This window comes from Copidosoma floridanum, unplaced genomic scaffold, assembly GCF_036245765.1.
Source record: "Copidosoma floridanum isolate Cflo_tuat_1 unplaced genomic scaffold, Cflo_Japanese_pri ptg000025l, whole genome shotgun sequence".
Lineage (NCBI taxonomy): Eukaryota > Metazoa > Arthropoda > Insecta > Hymenoptera > Encyrtidae > Copidosoma > Copidosoma floridanum.
Window position 1 is genome coordinate 3,759,065 of NW_028321902.1, and position 17,930 is coordinate 3,776,994.

The 17,930-nt window shown below is 36.7% G+C and overlaps 2 protein-coding genes across 2 annotated transcripts; both read left to right on the forward strand.

Annotated features, from left to right (window-relative positions):
- The first annotated feature begins 4,965 nt into the window (after positions 1–4,965).
- On the forward strand, positions 4,966–7,994 carry LOC149373934 (uncharacterized). Its single transcript, XM_089595473.1, has 2 exons — positions 4,966–5,078; positions 5,749–7,994. The coding sequence occupies exon 2, from the start codon at positions 5,904–5,906 to the stop codon at positions 7,974–7,976; it is 2,073 nt and encodes a 690-aa protein (XP_089451599.1). The 5' UTR covers positions 4,966–5,078; positions 5,749–5,903; the 3' UTR covers positions 7,977–7,994.
- Positions 7,995–10,958: 2,964 nt separating this feature from the next.
- Positions 10,959–12,668, forward strand: LOC149373935 (uncharacterized). The gene has a single exon (XM_089595335.1). The coding sequence runs from the start codon at positions 11,031–11,033 to the stop codon at positions 12,426–12,428; it is 1,398 nt and encodes a 465-aa protein (XP_089451461.1). The 5' UTR covers positions 10,959–11,030; the 3' UTR covers positions 12,429–12,668.
- The last annotated feature ends 5,262 nt before the right edge of the window (positions 12,669–17,930 follow it).

Consider the following 17,930-nt stretch of genomic DNA (forward strand, 5'->3'; position numbering starts at 1 on the left):
ACACTGAGAGAAAAAAAGTATAAAAATTATAAAGAAATTCCAGAAAAAATTACCATTCCACACAGCAAAGCGAATGCAAGCTGGCAGAGAAAAGGAAAAAAATTACCATACTTTCCCGTATAGAAATTTTTACTGTTCTAATCATAATTTTTACTTTTTGAACCATAATTTGAACTGTTAAAACAATAATCTTTACTGTTAATAATAATAACTTTTCTCTTTTATTTTATCAGTTTGCATCCGATTTACCGCGCAGAATAGTAATTTTTGTTGGAATTTCTCTACAATTTTTATTATTTTTTTCTCTCGGTGTACTCTAATCTTATTCCGGGTTTACTATTTTATAAATTCAAATTCATTAAAATCATTCCAACTCTCAAATAGCACATGTATAATTAGTGGGAGTATATACTCCAACTCACAGAAGAAGCCTTAAATTCGTTAAACCGCAACAGACATGTGTTTAATTTATGTAAAAGTTCCCGTCCCGGTCCCGTACCACGAGGAAAAGCACGAGGAGCATCACGGGTGGGAGGAACACGGCCACCACGACATCGGAGGCGGGATCTCCGAGCACGGGCATGGATGGGACTGATGGATCAGCCGTGACGACGAGCAGAACCCGCGTACCTGGAGCCACTTGAAAATTCCATCGGAGTATAACGAGATTTATTTACTTTTATGTTTATTTTTTCACCATAAATCATCGACGAGTCCAACGGATATGGGCTCCTCGTTTTTTGTTTCTTTTCTTTTTTTTTTTTTTTTTGCTTGTAAAACAAAGTTTTTGTATTCGTCGCTTGTGGATTAACGTTCTTAACTGTGGCGGAGGGCTTCATTGTGAACCATGACCCAAACATTTCAAATGTATAAACAATCGAACGGCGAATGGCACCACATTTATCGATACGTGAAGTTTGACGTAAAATCGCGTTATGTTAACGATAATATTCGGTACTTTTACTCTAATTTTATCGCAATAATTTACGAAACAAAAAAAAAAAAACAGTAGTCGAGACGATTGAAAAAAAAAGGCAATTTTCAATCGATAATCTGACAAAATTATTTTTTTCAATTTTAGCAATTATGATACTGTCAAACAAGTACAGTCACTAAAATTATTTTTTTGTATTTTCATGAAAAACGAAATTAAAGCCAACAATTCATTTGAACCAACTGTAACATCATGTCGACAAATCGTTGCGAGCTGAACTCTTTTTTCAGTCTCTTTTTTTCTCACGACCAGCAAATCCAGCAAAATAATATACTGGTCAACCAGCAATGATAAAGAAAAAAAAAAAAAAAAAAAAAAAAAACCGACCTTGACGAGGTCGGAAGCATACATGTATTTTTGTATACCGTTTTCGATCGTATATGCGCGTAATGTATATGTATATACACACGATACGCATGTATACACACATATGTCTTATATTTTTTTATAATAAAAGATAACACCAAAGAAAAAATGGCAAAATTGTACCTTTTTATGAAATTTCTTTTCTCCTCTCCCACCTCCCGCTCCCCAGAGACGGTAATTGTGAGTATATATATATATATATATCGGTAGCCGTAATACCACACCTTTCCAACCAGATCTTTATCCCCACGTTATATTGCAAACCAACTCTCTCGAGTAGCATGCAACGCGTCACACTCGAGCAAGCATCAGAGATTCGCTTTTCCTCTGTCCGCCTACTTTTTTTTTTTTTTTTTTTTTTCAATTCACCGGAGAAAGGCGCGCTTGCATCGCGTGCTGCACTACATCCAACAGTAGACACGTACGCACGGCAATTACGGGATAGACACCGCGAGAGATGCCTGGCACATGTCTAATTTTTTTTTTTTTTTTTTCCTTGGGACACAACGAATCATCTAGTACCTATGCGCAATTACGTCGGTGGTGTTTTGCATGAGGGAGAAACTTGGGATTATGTAAGTGAACTTCTCGTTCCTGTGCCAAAAGATTCATAATCCAGTTATCTAATTTGATTGGTTTTTTTTTTTTTTTTTTTTTTTTTTTTTTTTTCGGGCAAACAAATTTGAATTACAAAATAGTATACAATATGTGAAACTTATTACTTAATAAAAATGGATGGATATTTATTTGAAGAAAAGTTAAAATTCCTAATTAAATTCAAAACTTTTAAGCTAACGACTTGATAAAAAAATAATATGGCACAAATGACTAGCTTTTTCCTAGTTTAATGCATAAATTAGGCATATCAGTTAAGATATATAAGAAATCCCGACATCCCGTGAGTTATAGTTATGCATGACAAATTTTACTCGAAAAATAATGACTGTGTTTTTATCAAGTCGTTAACTAAAAACTTGTAACTTTAATTAAAAAATTCGTAAATTTTCTTAAAAAGGACAGTCACCAAGTCAACACTTTTTATACCTATAGTATAATAAATAAGTATAAAATTACTTTACATAACTTTACGTAATTCAAATCTCGATTTCGTGAAAAAAAAAAAAAAAATTCTCTGTCGACAACCATCTGAGGTACATGCACTCGTTTTATGTGAATTTTTCCACTGTCATACACTCGCTGAACACTAAAATTATAGATGTTACAGAAAAGATCGTCGCATTTTTCGCAGATAAAGTACATGCATCGCGACAACCGTCACTCCCCGAATGAGACGCGATATCTCGCAATAAGCTCATAAAGCTTGGGAAACCTCGATTTTTTTCCCCAAAGTAATTGACCACCGATAAGTTAATTAAACACGACGTGGATGAATATTTTGCAAGATCGCTGGGTACGTGATTTCGACACGCGCGTGTGTGTATATATATAGTACCGCCGAATGGGAATCGGTATGTATCGGTAACAGGACGATCTTGCGTCACGCATCGCGATACCAATCGGATCTGCAAAAAGCCGGTAGCGTAATAATAAATTACAGCGTGTCCGCGCAATAGAGACGCAAATTGGGATGTCTGTGGATTGCGTTTGACGGTGAGTGCACATACTATATACCGATCGAGGAAGATCTTGTCCGGAGATTATTCGAAAGTAACACGGCTGTACCGATGGCGAGCAACTAAGGTGCAGTGCATTGTGTCGCCACTGCGTGTATACCATAATACCACGGTACTTTGGAGTATATACACCCGGAGGGGCTAAGGAGCGGAAATCAAGAAATCGCCTCGGCGCGTAACAGGTGACTTTTGATCGGTAGGTATATATATGGTGCATAGCGTACACGCGCCTCACTTTCACCCAACGCCGCGTGTATCTGTCCGTAGTGTCCGGCTCTCCGTTACTTTATAAACAAATGTATATATATATACATATATATATATATACGCACTTAGGGGATACCGTTATATCATACGAGCTTTGGACAAGTTGTACTTTAATACGTCGTCAATGAGGTTTTTTTTTTTTCCTTCTTCTCGTTTAAGTACTTAATTAGGCTACACTTGGCGTAACAAGATTTTATGGGCCCTATATATATTATGATGCCTTGTTATTCGTTCCTTACAAGCAAATTTCATCATCTTATGATAAAGGGACCTTGTAATAAAAAATAAAATAATACAAAATAGAAAGCTCGTAGAAAAGTGTCTTTACGTGGCCCTTGAGTTGTGTATCTTACGATCTTGGTATAAGAAAAAAAAGAAAAGCACTTCACAATTATACATACGTTGTGTACGTGGATTAGGTTTGACACGCGTCTTGAAAGTCATCGGATTGAGTAACGCAGAGAGAAATGAACTTTCCAGCGTGTGTTTTTACACACGTGTATGTATGTATCTTTCACGTGTCGGGATTTGCGTGGAAATCGAGCGGAATTTTCATAAATGTGTGCGTACACATATACATAAATGTATACACGGTGAGGTGTGATTTCACTTTCGGCCAATCGACTGTATAATATATTATGATAATCCGCCTCGATTCTTATCAGCGATAGACATATGCAATGTGGAAAATCACGGTACACTCCGATTTATAATGGTTGCATTCCGTGCTTCATTGAACGCACGCGGAGTGATACTTGTTAAATATATATACACTATGTACGCGCATGAGTAGATACGTAAATACGTTTTTGGCTGATTACTCCTTTGGTGACTCCTTTGGAAAGAGACGTGACTTGGTTTTTATTTTTTAAAGACAAATTTTAAAAATATCTAAAGCCACGAAGGTGTTTCAATTTTCCGAACAAATATAACATAACATAGTATCAATGACAAAATTTTGTCCGGAAAAGAACTTTATCTCAACAAACATTATTATTTTCACAAGGTATTTAATCTGTGATGCGTCAGCAGTAGATACCGTTTCCAACGTTAATGGCTAAGTGTTCTCTTATGTACCCTATAGTTTTTGGTTTTTTTATGTTCGTTAATAACTAGTAAAAAGTTTTCATTTAATCAGAAACCCATATGTTAACGGACATTTGTTTGGAAAATCTTAATCAGCCATAACATTCCTACAAAAACTGTGTAATATTGATATTTTTAACAAATGTAACAAAGTTCCATAAGTAAAAAAAATCCGTTGCATTGGAATACAAAACGGTGATTTCACTACTAAGTATTTCTTGAATGAAGTAATTTTTCAAACAATATTTTTCAAAAAGTTACTCAGTATAACATGTGTCCACTTAAAGTATTTAGTTGGACTTTAGGACACATTGCTGCTGCTTATCGATATTTTCTTTTTTTGATAACACGACACATAATGACTTTTGTCAGTCCAACGTTGCCAAGAAAAACCGCTACGAAATTGTCTACTATACGTGCACAGCACCAGCCATTAATATGCCATTAACATTTTTTGGCTTACCATCGACAGGCACAGAAATCACATCATCAATCGTAGAGTCAGTAGCTTTTTGAGCGTTGAAATTGACACGTCGACATTTTTTGCTTTTCCAAAAGACGTGATAAATATAAAATTTGTTTAGCACAATAAGCTAAAGTATATAGTGGACATTTTCGAAATTCAAAACATTTTTCCTATCAAGTATTGAGAGAAAAAATTCATTCTAGTGCTTGGACAAGGCAACCATATACATTTTGATCGTTGATTCGAAATCTATATTCGATAACGGGTGAGTTTATGTTTAAAAATTTTGAAAAGTTATTTTACTCTCACAAAACATAAATAATAGTAATAAAAAGAAAACACGTACAACTTTTCTCGCATGTTTTTAAATACATTGACAGACAAACTTCTTGTCAATTTGTTTTCATAAAAAAAAAAAATAAATAAATAAAATAAAGTATATTGTTATGAACCTGTCCATTAATATCGGTCTGCGAAAACAATTCTTCAGACATTTTTACAAGACTATTCTAACCTTAGGGTATCGAACTTAATGAATTATTGACAGTTTTCCATCTACTCGTAATTCGGGTGTTGCGTATTGAATTGTACCCTTCGAACGATAAATTTCATTAATCATAATAAACTTAAGAAGTAACTTTTACCATGCAACAACATAACTTGGTTGCATCATTGCTATAATTACTACTCAACCTTTCCAAAACTATCTTTGACTTAAAGAATTTTATTTAGTTGTTAAAATAAGCATACTTTATACAGCCTCTGGTAAGTACGATCCCAAGCACAAAAACTACCTGTAAAACCCCTACTGATTACTTTCACATATTATTATATCTTTCCCAAGAATAATTAAATGAATCGATGTATAATTAAATACTTGCAGGTATCTATAAAATATTACATTTTGACTCATTTTCTTGCCCTTTATTTTACAGAAGTAAATTCCTAAAGAAATTTGGCTTCTAGTCATTGACATCATAATACCACAATTATTGTTGTAAACCTCCCAAGTCAAGGAAGCTACTGCTGATTCTACAGTCATTATATCTACTCGTTTGCTGTAGTTATTGAAGCATAATTTTCCACCAACATGTTCAAGGACAATAAACGTAATTCTACTGTCAAAAGCACATCCAAAGAAAGTTTACATACTTGCGAAGTGTGTGGTAAAGCTTTTGTCACCCTGACAGGTTTCAAAAGGCACCAACTTGTTCACACGGGCGAGAAGCTTTTCGAGTGTTCAATTTGTTCTGAAAAGTTCAAGCGAAAAACAACTCTCATCACGCACATACGGACCCACACGGGGGAGAAACCCTTCGAATGCTCAGTGTGTCAAAAAGGTTTTAGAGCTTCCAGTGACCTCACAATTCATATGAGGACCCATACAGGGGAGAAACCCTTTGAGTGCTCAGTGTGCCAAAAAGGTTTTATATCTTCCAGTGACCTCACAATTCATATGAGGACCCATACAGGGGAGAAACCCTTTGAGTGCTCAGTGTGTCAAAAAGGTTTTAGAGCTTCCAGTGACCTCACAATTCATATGAGGGCCCATACAGGGGAGAAACCCTTTGAGTGTCCAGTGTGTCAAAAAGGATTTACAACTTCTAGTAAGCGCACAAATCATATGAGGACCCATACAGGGGAGAAACCCTTTGAGTGCTCAGTGTGCCAAAAAGCATTTTCATCTTCCAGTGTGTGCACAAGGCACATGAGAACCCACACGGGGGAGAAACCCTTTGAGTGCTCAGTGTGTCAAAAAGCATTTTCATCTTCCAGTGTGTGCACAAGGCACATGAGAACCCATACAGGGGAGAAACCCTTTGAGTGCTCAGTGTGTCAAAAAGGTTTTACATTTTCCGGTAATCTGACAAAGCACATGAGGACCCATACAGGGAAGAAACCCTTTGAGTGCTCAGTGTGCCAAAAAGGTTTTATATCTTCCAGTGACCTCACAATACATATGAGGACCCATACGGGGGAAAAACCCTATGAGTGCTCAGTGTGTCAAAAAGGATTTTCATCTTCCAGTAATCTCGCAACGCACATAAAAATCCACACGGGAGAGAAACCTTACAAGTGCTCTAATTGCCCAGAATCTTTTCGCCAGAAACACCATCTCTTAACTCATAAACGTGTGCACACCGGCATACCTTCTTGTCACTGTACCATCTGCCAAAGGCCATTTACAACCCCGAGTTATCTTAAAGTGCACATGAGGACCCATACAGGGGAGAAACCCTTTGAGTGCTCAGTGTGTCAAAAAGGTTTTACATTTTCCGGTAATCTGACAAAGCACATGAGGACCCATACAGGGGAGAAACCCTTTGAGTGCTCAGTGTGCCAAAAAGCATTTTCATCTGCCAGTGTGTGCACAATGCACATGAGAACCCACACGGGGGAGAAACCCTTTGAGTGCTCAGTGTGCCAAAAAGCATTTTCATCTGCCAGTGTGTGCACAAGGCACATGAGAACCCACACGGGGGAGAAACCCTTTGAGTGCTCAGTGTGCCAAAAAGCATTTTCATCTTCCAGTGTGTGCACAAGGCACATGAGAACTCACACGGGGGAGAAACCCTTTGAGTGCTCAGTGTGCCAAAAAGCATTTTCATGTTCCAGTGTGTGCACAAGGCACATGAGAACCCACACGGGGGAGAAACCCTTTGAGTGCTCAGTGTGTAATAAAATATTTAGCCAAAAAATTAATCTTATATCACACATGCGAACCCACACGGGAGAGAAACCTTACAAGTGCTCTAATTGCCCAGAATCTTTTCGCCAGAAACACCATCTCTTAACTCATATACGTGTGCACACCGGCATACCTTCTTGTCACTGTACCATCTGCCAAAGGCCATTTACAGACCCGAGTAGTCTTAGAGTGCACATGAGGACCCATACAGGGGAGAAACCCTTTGAGTGCTCAGAGTGTCCAGAATCTTTTAGACAAAAAAACCATCTAACAACTCATATGCGCGTCCACACCGGCATACCTTCTTGTCACTGTACCATCTGCCAAAGGCCATTTACAGACTCGAGTAGTCTTAGAGTGCACGTGAGGACCCATACAGGGGAGCGTCCCTACAAGTGCTCGGAGTGTCAAAAAAGTTATACCACTTCCAGTTGTCCGGCAAAGCGTGTTTGTAAATTCCATATTCCAGACTGATTGTATTGTACATTTTAATTAAACTTCGTCTAAATATAACATTATTTTCTGTATCAATGAACCTTGTAAAAATATTATTGTATACTTTGATGAATTAATAAAAAAGAAGAATTACTACTTGACTAAGTTGTTACACATTTTACATTTTACTGCAGTTATTTATTCACCCAACCTGTACCTTACACACACAAAACTAGTAACAAGAGCGAAAAAGAAAAAATGCATACGTAGATGCACCAACTAGCCGGTTCTATTGAGCTCAACTTCATGCACCTATAAAGCCAATAGATAGTATACTAAAATCACTCGCTCACCACTTACTTAACTATTCGCGGACGGTTTTTGACATTCTCGTTAGAATGAAAATTTGCTGTTTTCACAATCAATGACTTTATGAGCTAACGGGCAATAACCCTCTTGTTCATGCGAATCGCAAGATTTCTCACTTCGACAAATAAATCCCTGCATCAATAAAATCAATGAAAACTAATAGTCAAACTATTCAAAAGTCATTAAACTTACCCTAAGAATAAATCGGGTAAACAAGACTGCCCGCGGGATTCGTCAATCATCAGCGGACTCATGCACGCACGAATGCGTAAAAAGAAAGAGCACATGCAGTGAGTAGGTCTAAAATACACAGCAAATGTCGAGCAAACGGTGTTTACGTAAGAGCAAACGATTCGCGCGTGCCTGGACTGGAAACACGTAGGTACACACACGTAGTGCACGGGGAGTCGTAACCCCACGTACTCTTCCCCAATGTCCTTTCACTCGCGCTTGAATAAGAACAGTAGCGCATAATAGCGCCGAAGATGACGTGCGCGTGCAATACGCAATCGTACTAGGCAAAATAAAAAAAAACGAATTTTTCCAAAAAAGAAACGGGGGTTGATTCAACGCGTATTGTAACAGCCGGTGCGTTGCGCAACGCGAGCATTTTGGCATCCTCTTGCGCAACATCCTTCCCTTTCCTTGACCATTATATTTGCAGTCTAGGAGGCCTCTTCCTCGTCCGAGCACGATTCGTGCGGAACCTCAATATGGTGTGTATATATTTGGAGAAATTTCAGGCCGATTTTTTCTCTCCTCCGTAGTACGCGTGCAAGAGAGTGCGCTTGTGCTCTCCTGATCTTGATAATGGCACCGCGGCGGTGGCTGGAGTTTGATTTTTTTTTTCGATTTCAGGTTTCGTTTCCGGCTCAAGGTGGCGTTTCTCGTTGCAGTCGGAGCTTGTTGAATTTAATATGTACCCACAAACGATGTAATGTAGCTCGGGTGGAGTGGAAAATCGGTAAATGACCGAGTCCATTGTAAGTGAAAATGGTACCGATATGGGTTTTGGCGACTATATCTCTTTTTTTTTCGCAGTTTCGGCTCGAAGAGCTGTAGGAAAAATTCGAGCTCATGATAGGGATCGTTTCTGTAGTTGGGTATACTCGACCGTAAAAGGCTGCGTAGTGCGCGATCGGAGAAAATTTTTTTTTTTTTAATAATTTTTTTTGGACTGATAGTTTAGTACTTTTAGATTTTTATACTGATAGTTTGGTACTTTTGTATTTACAACAACATGAATGAATAATCTTTGATTCGCCTGGCGTTTCATAAAAATGCTTTTATTTGTTTATGCAGTTTATGTACCATTATTGGTTAATTTTCAAATGTTTGAGGCTGTATTTTTTTTTCTTACGAGTATGCATATTTTTTTTATAGTATCAATGACAATATTTTGTCCGGAAATGAACTTTATCTGAACAAACATTATTATATTCACAAGGTGTTTAATCAGTGATGCGTCAGCAGTAGATACCGTTTCCAACGTAAATGGCTAAGTGTTCTCTTGTGTACCCTATAGTTTTTGGTTTTTTTGTGTTCGTTGATAACTAGTAAAAAGTTTTCATTTCATCAGAAACCCATATATTAACGGACGTTTGTTTGGAAAATCTTAATCAGCCATAACATTCCTACAAAAACTGTGTAATATTGATATTTTTAACAAATGTAACAAAGTTCCATAAGTTAAAAAAATGCGTTGCATTGCAATACAAAACGGTGATTTCACTACTAAGTATTTCTTAAATGAAGTAATTTTTCAAACAATATTTTTCAAAAAATTACTCAGTATAACATGTGTCCACTTAAAGTATTTAGTTGGACTTTAGGACACATTGCTGCTGCTTATCGATATTTTCTTTTTTTGATAACACGACACATAATGACTTTTGTCAGTCCAACGTTGCCAAGAAAAACCGCTACGAAATTGTCTACTATACGTGCACAGCACCAGCCATTAATATGTCATTAACATTTTTTGGCTTACCATCGACAGGCACAGAAATCACATCATCAATCGTAGAGTCAGTAGCTTTTTGAGCGTTGAAATTGACACGTCGACATTTTTTGCTTTTCCAAAAGACGTGATAAATATAAAATTTGTTTAGCACAATAAGCTAAAGTATATAGTGGACATTTTCGAAATTCAAAACATTTTTCCTATCAAGTATTCAGAGAAAAAATTCATTCTAGTGCTTGGACAAGGCAACCATATACATTTTGGTCATTGATTCGAAATCTATATTCGATAACGGGTGAGTTTATGTTTAAAAATTTTGAAAAGTTATTTTATTCTCACAAAACATAAATAATAGTAATAAAAAGGAAACACGTACAACTTTTCTCGCATGTTTTTAAATACATTGACAGACAAACTTCTTGTCAATTTGTTTTCATAAAAAAAAAAAAATAAATAAATAAAATAAAATATATTGTTATGAACCTGTCCATTAATATCGGTCTGCGAAAACAATTCTTCAGACATTTTTACAAGACTATTCTAACCTTAGGGTATCGAACTTAATAAATTATTGCTCTTTGCATTTTCTTGCTCTTTATTTTACAGAAGTAACTTCCTAAAGAAATTTGGCTTCTAGTCATTGACATCATAATACCACAATTATTGTTGTAAACCTCCCAAATCAAGGAAGCTACTGCTGATTCTTCAGTCATTATATCTACTCGTTTGCTGTAGTTATTGAAGCATAATTTTCCACCAACATGTTCAAGGACAATAAACGTAATTCTACTGTCAAAAGCACATCCAAAGAAAGTTTACATACTTGCGAAGTGTGTGGTAAAGCTTTTGTCACCCTGGCAGGTTTCAAAAGGCACCAACTTGTTCACACGGGCGAGAAGCTTTTCGAGTGTTCAATTTGTTCTGAAAAGTTCAAGCGAAAAACAACTCTCATCACGCACATACGGACCCACACGGGGGAGAAACCCTTTGAATGCTCAGTGTGTCAAAAAGGTTTTAGAGCTTCCAGTGACCTCACAATACATATGAGGACCCATACGGGGGAAAAACCCTATGAGTGCTCAGTGTGCCAAAAAGGTTTTACAACTTCTGGTTACCTCACAAAGCACATGCGAATCCACACGGGAGAGAAACCTTACAAGTGCTCTAATTGCCCAGAATCTTTTCGCCAAAAACACCATCTCTTAACTCATATACGTGTGCACACCGGCATACCTTCTTGTCACTGTACCATCTGCCAAAGGCCATTTACAGACCCGAGTAGTCTTAGAGTGCACATGAGGACCCATACAGGGGAGAAACCCTTTGAGTGCTCAGAGTGTCCAGAATCTTTTAGACAAAAAAACCATCTAACAACTCATATGCGCATCCACACCGGCATACCTTCTTGTCACTGTACCATCTGCCAAAGGCCATTCACTCACCCAAGCAGTCTTAAAGTGCATATGAGGATTCATACAGGAGAGAAACCCTTTGAGTGCTCGGAGTGCCAAAAACGTTGTGCATCTTCAAGTGATCTCACAAAGCACAAGAGGATCCACATGAAGGAAAAATCATTCAAGTGCTTAAATTGTCCAGAATCTTTTAGACAGAAACATCACCTTATAACTCATATGCGCGTCCACACTGGTATACCTTGTGGGCACTGTACCATCTGCCAAAGGCCATTCACTCACCTAAGCAGCCTTCGATTGCATATGAGGACCCACACGGGGGAAAAACCCTACAAGTGCTCCGAGTGTCAAAAACGTTTTACATCTTCTTCTAATCTCACATACCACATCAAAACCCATGCGAGAGAGAAACCCTTCAAGTGCACAGAGTGTCAAAAAGGTTTTGTAACTTCCATTGACCTCACTAATCACATGAGGATCCACACGGGGGAAAAACCCTTCGAGTGCTCTGTGTGTCAAAAGGGTTTTACATTTTCCGGTAATCTGACAAAGCACATGAGGACCCATACAGGGGAGAAACCCTTTGAGTGCTCAGTGTGCCAAAAAGGTTTTAGATCTTCCAGTGACCTCACAAGGCACACGAGGGTCCATACAGGCAAGCGTCCTTACATCTGCTCAGTGTGTCAGAAAAGTTTTACATCTTCCAGTAACCGTAAAAAGCACATGATAACTCATAGTGTAGAATAATATTTCAACTGCTCAGATTGTCCAAAATCTTTCAGCCAAAAAAGTACCCTCAGGACTCATATGCGCATCTACACCAGCATACGTTATGGTCACTGTACCATTTGCCAAAAGCCATTTATGGACCCGAACAATCTTAAAAGGCATATATACGGGTCATATAATAAAAGGCCCATACGAGGCAGAAATCCTACAAAAGCTAACTTTTTCAATATATTTTTGTATCTCAATTTGATCTCTTCATACTAGGTAAACGTATTTTGTTTTTGCAATTAGTTTTTTATTAATGCAGAACTGTATTTCTATTATGCATTTGTTTTTATATTCAATGAAAAGTCAATAGTTGCAAAAGTACCTATGTCTGGTCCATAATTATAGCAACACTACTCTATTCGTCATCAAGTATACGCGAATAATAGTGTGTTACTATTTTCTAGAACAAATTGTCATTAGTACATTAGTATAATGTGAAATTTCAATAGCGCATTTTGTATACTTTTTACTGTATCATTTTGTAAATTAAAAAAAATCCTTTTTTGACAAAGACAACACACATTTAACATTTATTTATGTTCCTAACCTATCCACTTACATAAAAAAACAGTTACTTACGTGACGAATGCAAAAATAAACAAAGGCATACATGTCTCACTAGTCTTGGAGCCTGTATTGGTCTTAAGTCTTGCCTACGTTACTGTTTACTGTGGCAAAATAATAACTTTTGACTTAGTTTAAGGTAGTTATATTCCAAATTGAAATGAGAACGCAATGTTCACAAAACTTGTTGCATAACTAAATTAATAACCGATAAGTCTTCTGTATAAGATTTTCGTGAGGATGTACGGTTCTAAGTAGACAAAACGTTAATGATTTTTATTTTTTTATTTTTTGATACTTCAATATGGATGCTCAAGTAGAAAGGTTTTTTTCTGTGCTTCAATTACTTATTATATCGTATGAAAACTAATGGTGAACTTTCGACGAATCTAATGGTGTCATATATTAATTTAGTGCGGTCAGTAACAGTGAACCATATCAAATCTGTACACTCTTAACCTCGCCGAAATGTTAAATAATAACTTTTTCGAATGAATTTTGTTGTTTGTATATTTTTGGCTCGATCGCATTAATTACAATATGATAATAAAGTAAGTATAAAAATTCATACGAAGTTGATTTTATGCGTTGCGTTTGAGGTTCTATTATTCAGTTGGAATAGATAAATGCTATTTTGGGCCAAATCATCTTCCACCATCATAATTTCTAGCATTTTGTTACAGATGATTTAAAAGTACAAACGAAAAATAAGACATCAAAGATGGGTCAGACGAATCCACTTTGTTTCGAAATTCGTTGAAAACTTTATGTTATAGTTATTCTCAAAAATACATCACGTTATTTTTGTAAAGAAATTTCTTCATCGAAAATAATTACATTATAAATGTTTATGAGTTTTTTTTTTCAGTAAAAATAATGCACTTCACTTTTGGTAAAAAAAAAAAAAAAAAAGTTCGTTCCCACGAGTTTCAAAATCCATGAAATAATGGTGCGCAAATTCGAGTGCATGATTTTGAAATCGAAATTGCTCAACGAATAAAAAACGGAAAATCTTAAAAACATTCGATTTCATAAATCAGCTTACGAAGCCGATGAAAGCAAGTATAAAACGATAAAGGCATGTTATAAAATATTTTCACTATAACGAACAGCGTACTTGCACAAAAACTCGGTGAAAAAAAGTATTATACTTATTAAATGCCATACAAGTAACTTCGAGGTCCATTGGTACCCTCTTACGCACTACAGTCCAAACCAAAATAATAATGTGCATACATTGCACCCAAAAACCTGGTCGAACGAACAGGCAATTTTTTTTTTTTTTTTTTTTTTGCGGAAGAAGATAGTTAATCGCTGCGCCACGATGATGGTACATGGTTAATTGCAAGCGTATCCATGTAACCCTTCCTCTTCCTCTCGAGCAAATTTTTATATAAAAGTCCGCGTAGCGTATCGCACGGAAAAGCCGCTTTCCAGTCGTTATATCCACGCGCCCACACACAACTCGTAACACTACTCCGTACACGCTGATGCTCCTCTTTTCTTCCTTCCTTGTGTGCATATGCCATGTACGCTTTTACCAGTGCGTATAGTCTTATAAAATCCTTCGGATTGATACATAACAACGCCATAAACGCTGTTTAATGGGTCTTTATAGGGTTCCCGCATGGCTTTACAGGAGTTGTATTTCATTGCTTCGATAAGCGAACGCGAGGCTTTCCCGTTTCCATTAGTCTATTGGCACTGTATATCTTTTGTAAGTACGTACATGACTTATTACGTGAGGGGGGGGGGATTTTTTCAGAAAGGTTTTTTTTTTTTTCGTTTTTTTTTTGTTAAAGAAAAAAGATACGTAAGTGTACATGATAGATCGATCAGTGAAACTTGCGAAACGAGTTCGGTATCGTGGAACTCGCGTCGTTACGCAACAAGTTTATTGCACTCCTTCCTGCGCTCGTGTCGTGTGAAAATATGTTATTTGAGATTTTTTTTTTTTTTTTTTCCAATGTCGATAAATTTAGGGGGTCATTGATCTTTGAATAGTTTACTTTCGTCTAAAATTAAATAGGTGCAAGTTATTGGGTGGGAAAAAAATACCGATTTCATTGACTACCCCACACATCGATGTCAATAACGTTTTTTGTTAAGAACTTTGTAAAACAGTGGTAAAAATATAAAATGGCAATAATAATGATAATAATAATAATAATAATATGACATGTATAGCAAAACAACTAATTTAAATTTCGATCTTTTTTTATCTTCATAATTTTAATCAGAAAAAAGTGTAGGAAAAACCCTTTAGAATAATTGTACCTATAATTTCATGAAAATCAGTTTGTTTGTCATTACGATTAAAGTACGTATAATGAAGATTATTTGCTTAACATTTAATTGATGTAAATTTATAAATAATTTCAAAATGGTCCAAATGATTGAGTGTACCCAATAGCTTCTCGATGAAAAGTAAAAAAAAAAAAAAAGTCCTAGCAAGTAATTGCGCAATAGCGACAAATCCAAGTTACGCGCGTGTGCTCCATCAAAGAGATGGGATTGAATTGAAGATCAATTATTAATAATTGCGGGTACACGTTGCGTTTCCTATAAAAGAGAATAAAACACGCGCTACCGTGTACGTACGTCCGCGTCTGCGGTGAAAATTATTCATCATTATATCATTAGATGCTCGAGCGCGAGAAATTTTTCCGAGGCGCAAAAGGTGAAAGTAAAACGCGGACGCGCTCGTGTATACATGTGTATACGGGATGATGCGCGCTAGTAAACATTATATATACACTTACGTGTGTACTCGAGAATGTATACATCCTTCGGGGTTTTTTTTTTTTTTTTTTTTTTTCACTCGAGCGAGTATAGCGTGTGTCGATTAATTGCAGCGGCGTGGCGCTCTCCTTTTTTTTCTTTCCTTTCTTCCTTCCTCTCCAGCAGTCGAGTGGTCATTGAGGAAGTTGACGAGCATGTCTATTCCTTATAGACGGCTCAGGAATTTTTTTTTTTTTTCTAATAGAGTTTTATTAAAATAAAAAAAATAAAAAATAAATAAAAGAAACAAAGTTGGAGGATCTACTTTAGTTTTTTATTTATACGGGTCTTGAAATGCCAACATTGCTCAATTTTTATTTGAATAAAATACGTCTATTCTTGACGTGGATACATCGTTTAAGAGCTCAACTGTTACCCAAAGAAGTATAATTATAATTCACTGACTTCTTCCAATGTACAACGTTCACATACGTATAACATGTTATACTACGTGCACGAATAATGATCTACTTCCGCGATACGTGTTACACTCCATCGTTTTGTATAAACTCGCCGATTTAAAAATTTCAAAATCAGCTCCACCAGACACGGATACCCATGTCTGATATAGTCACGATGTGTACAAATAGATAAATACATTTTTCACAAAGTTCGATTTTATTCCGTAAGGAAAACAATAGCCCCATACACCTGTACGTGTACGCGAACTTTCTAAGATTGGTGGATTTTTTTTGTTTGCCAAGCAAAAATTAACAGCGAAGTTGAGGGACAACAACGAGTTTGTACATACTCTCGTGTAGTAAATCTTTCGCGAAAATTTTTTTTGCTCCACACCGACGCGCGTAACCATTTTCGTTCTCGGAAATAGTGAAACGCGCGTGTACGTACGGCAATCGGAATTGAGGCTGAAAATTTAGGGAAAAAAGAGCTGCTGCTAATACTACTGTATTTTGTACACCTGATCTGTTTAACGGGAGTAATTGTGTTTACTTTTCAACATTCTTCGGAGGTTTCAGGAAGATAATGGATTTTAAGTATAGGAAAGTCTAGTGATAGGGTGATGTTAAAATTGTCAAACAGAAATTTCACTGGATTCTCGAGAAATCTGTTAAAAAACTATTATTACTCTTTTACTTTTAGTACATTTTTATTTATGTAAATTCAAGAAAATATTAAATTATCTTCAAATTACATGTTATATTTTAATAATCTTTTGTAACACAATATTGGGAAAAATATGTATATTTTTTTCAATACTTAAAAACCCTTTGAATAGTATTACATAGTCGTATCAGCGTTAGATTTTGGTAATCTTTCACAGTAATTAATACAATAAGTGTATTCGATAACCGTAGGCTTTCATTATAAAAAAAAATGTACGACACCACCCGCTAAAAAAAGTTTTACACCGTTGCATAAAGACTCTCAACACGCGCTACATTTTATCATTAAAAATAGAGCAATCCTGCAAAAGTAAGCGTAAAATTCTCCCAGAGAGCACACTATGCATACACGAGCATCCAACAAACCGGGTGACTCTAAAAATCAATCGAACGTGTCATACGCCGCCTCGTGCGATTTTATATATAACCAGACACGCCGGTGGAGGAGCTATGTATAGTTGAAAAAAGAAAAGTTGGCAAAAGTCGCGTACTGAAAAGTTTGATGGTTATACAGAGGGCTGACGTAAACGTCGAAAGGAAGAAGCTGTGACGGTCCGAGAGAAGGGACTTGATTTCCCTGAAGACCGCGCCCCTTTGACATATCCTACATCCTCCGCGTCGCTGATTCTTGAAGACCGTCTTGTTCAGGGGTTAGCGCGAGGGGTGTCTTTTTATAAACTTTTTCTATGGTTTTTTAAAAAACTCTGTTTTTCGCATATACCTATTATACGCATCTCGAGAAATTTTTTTTTCTTTTTTCGCAATATACAAAAAACCTCCACGTCACGGGAGCAATAAATAATCAATCACGATAAATTCACGAGTCTCGAGCGGATGGAAAAAAAAGAGAAACTTTGGACTCGAAAACTCGTCAAATTCGCTCGATCCCTCTCGTCTCGTCCCTATTAGAATTCCCCCCACTCCTTCGTCTTTGCGTTCATCTTCAGCATTTTATCCGCTACTTCAACGTTTTAGCGATTCAACTCTCGTTTCATCCCCCTCC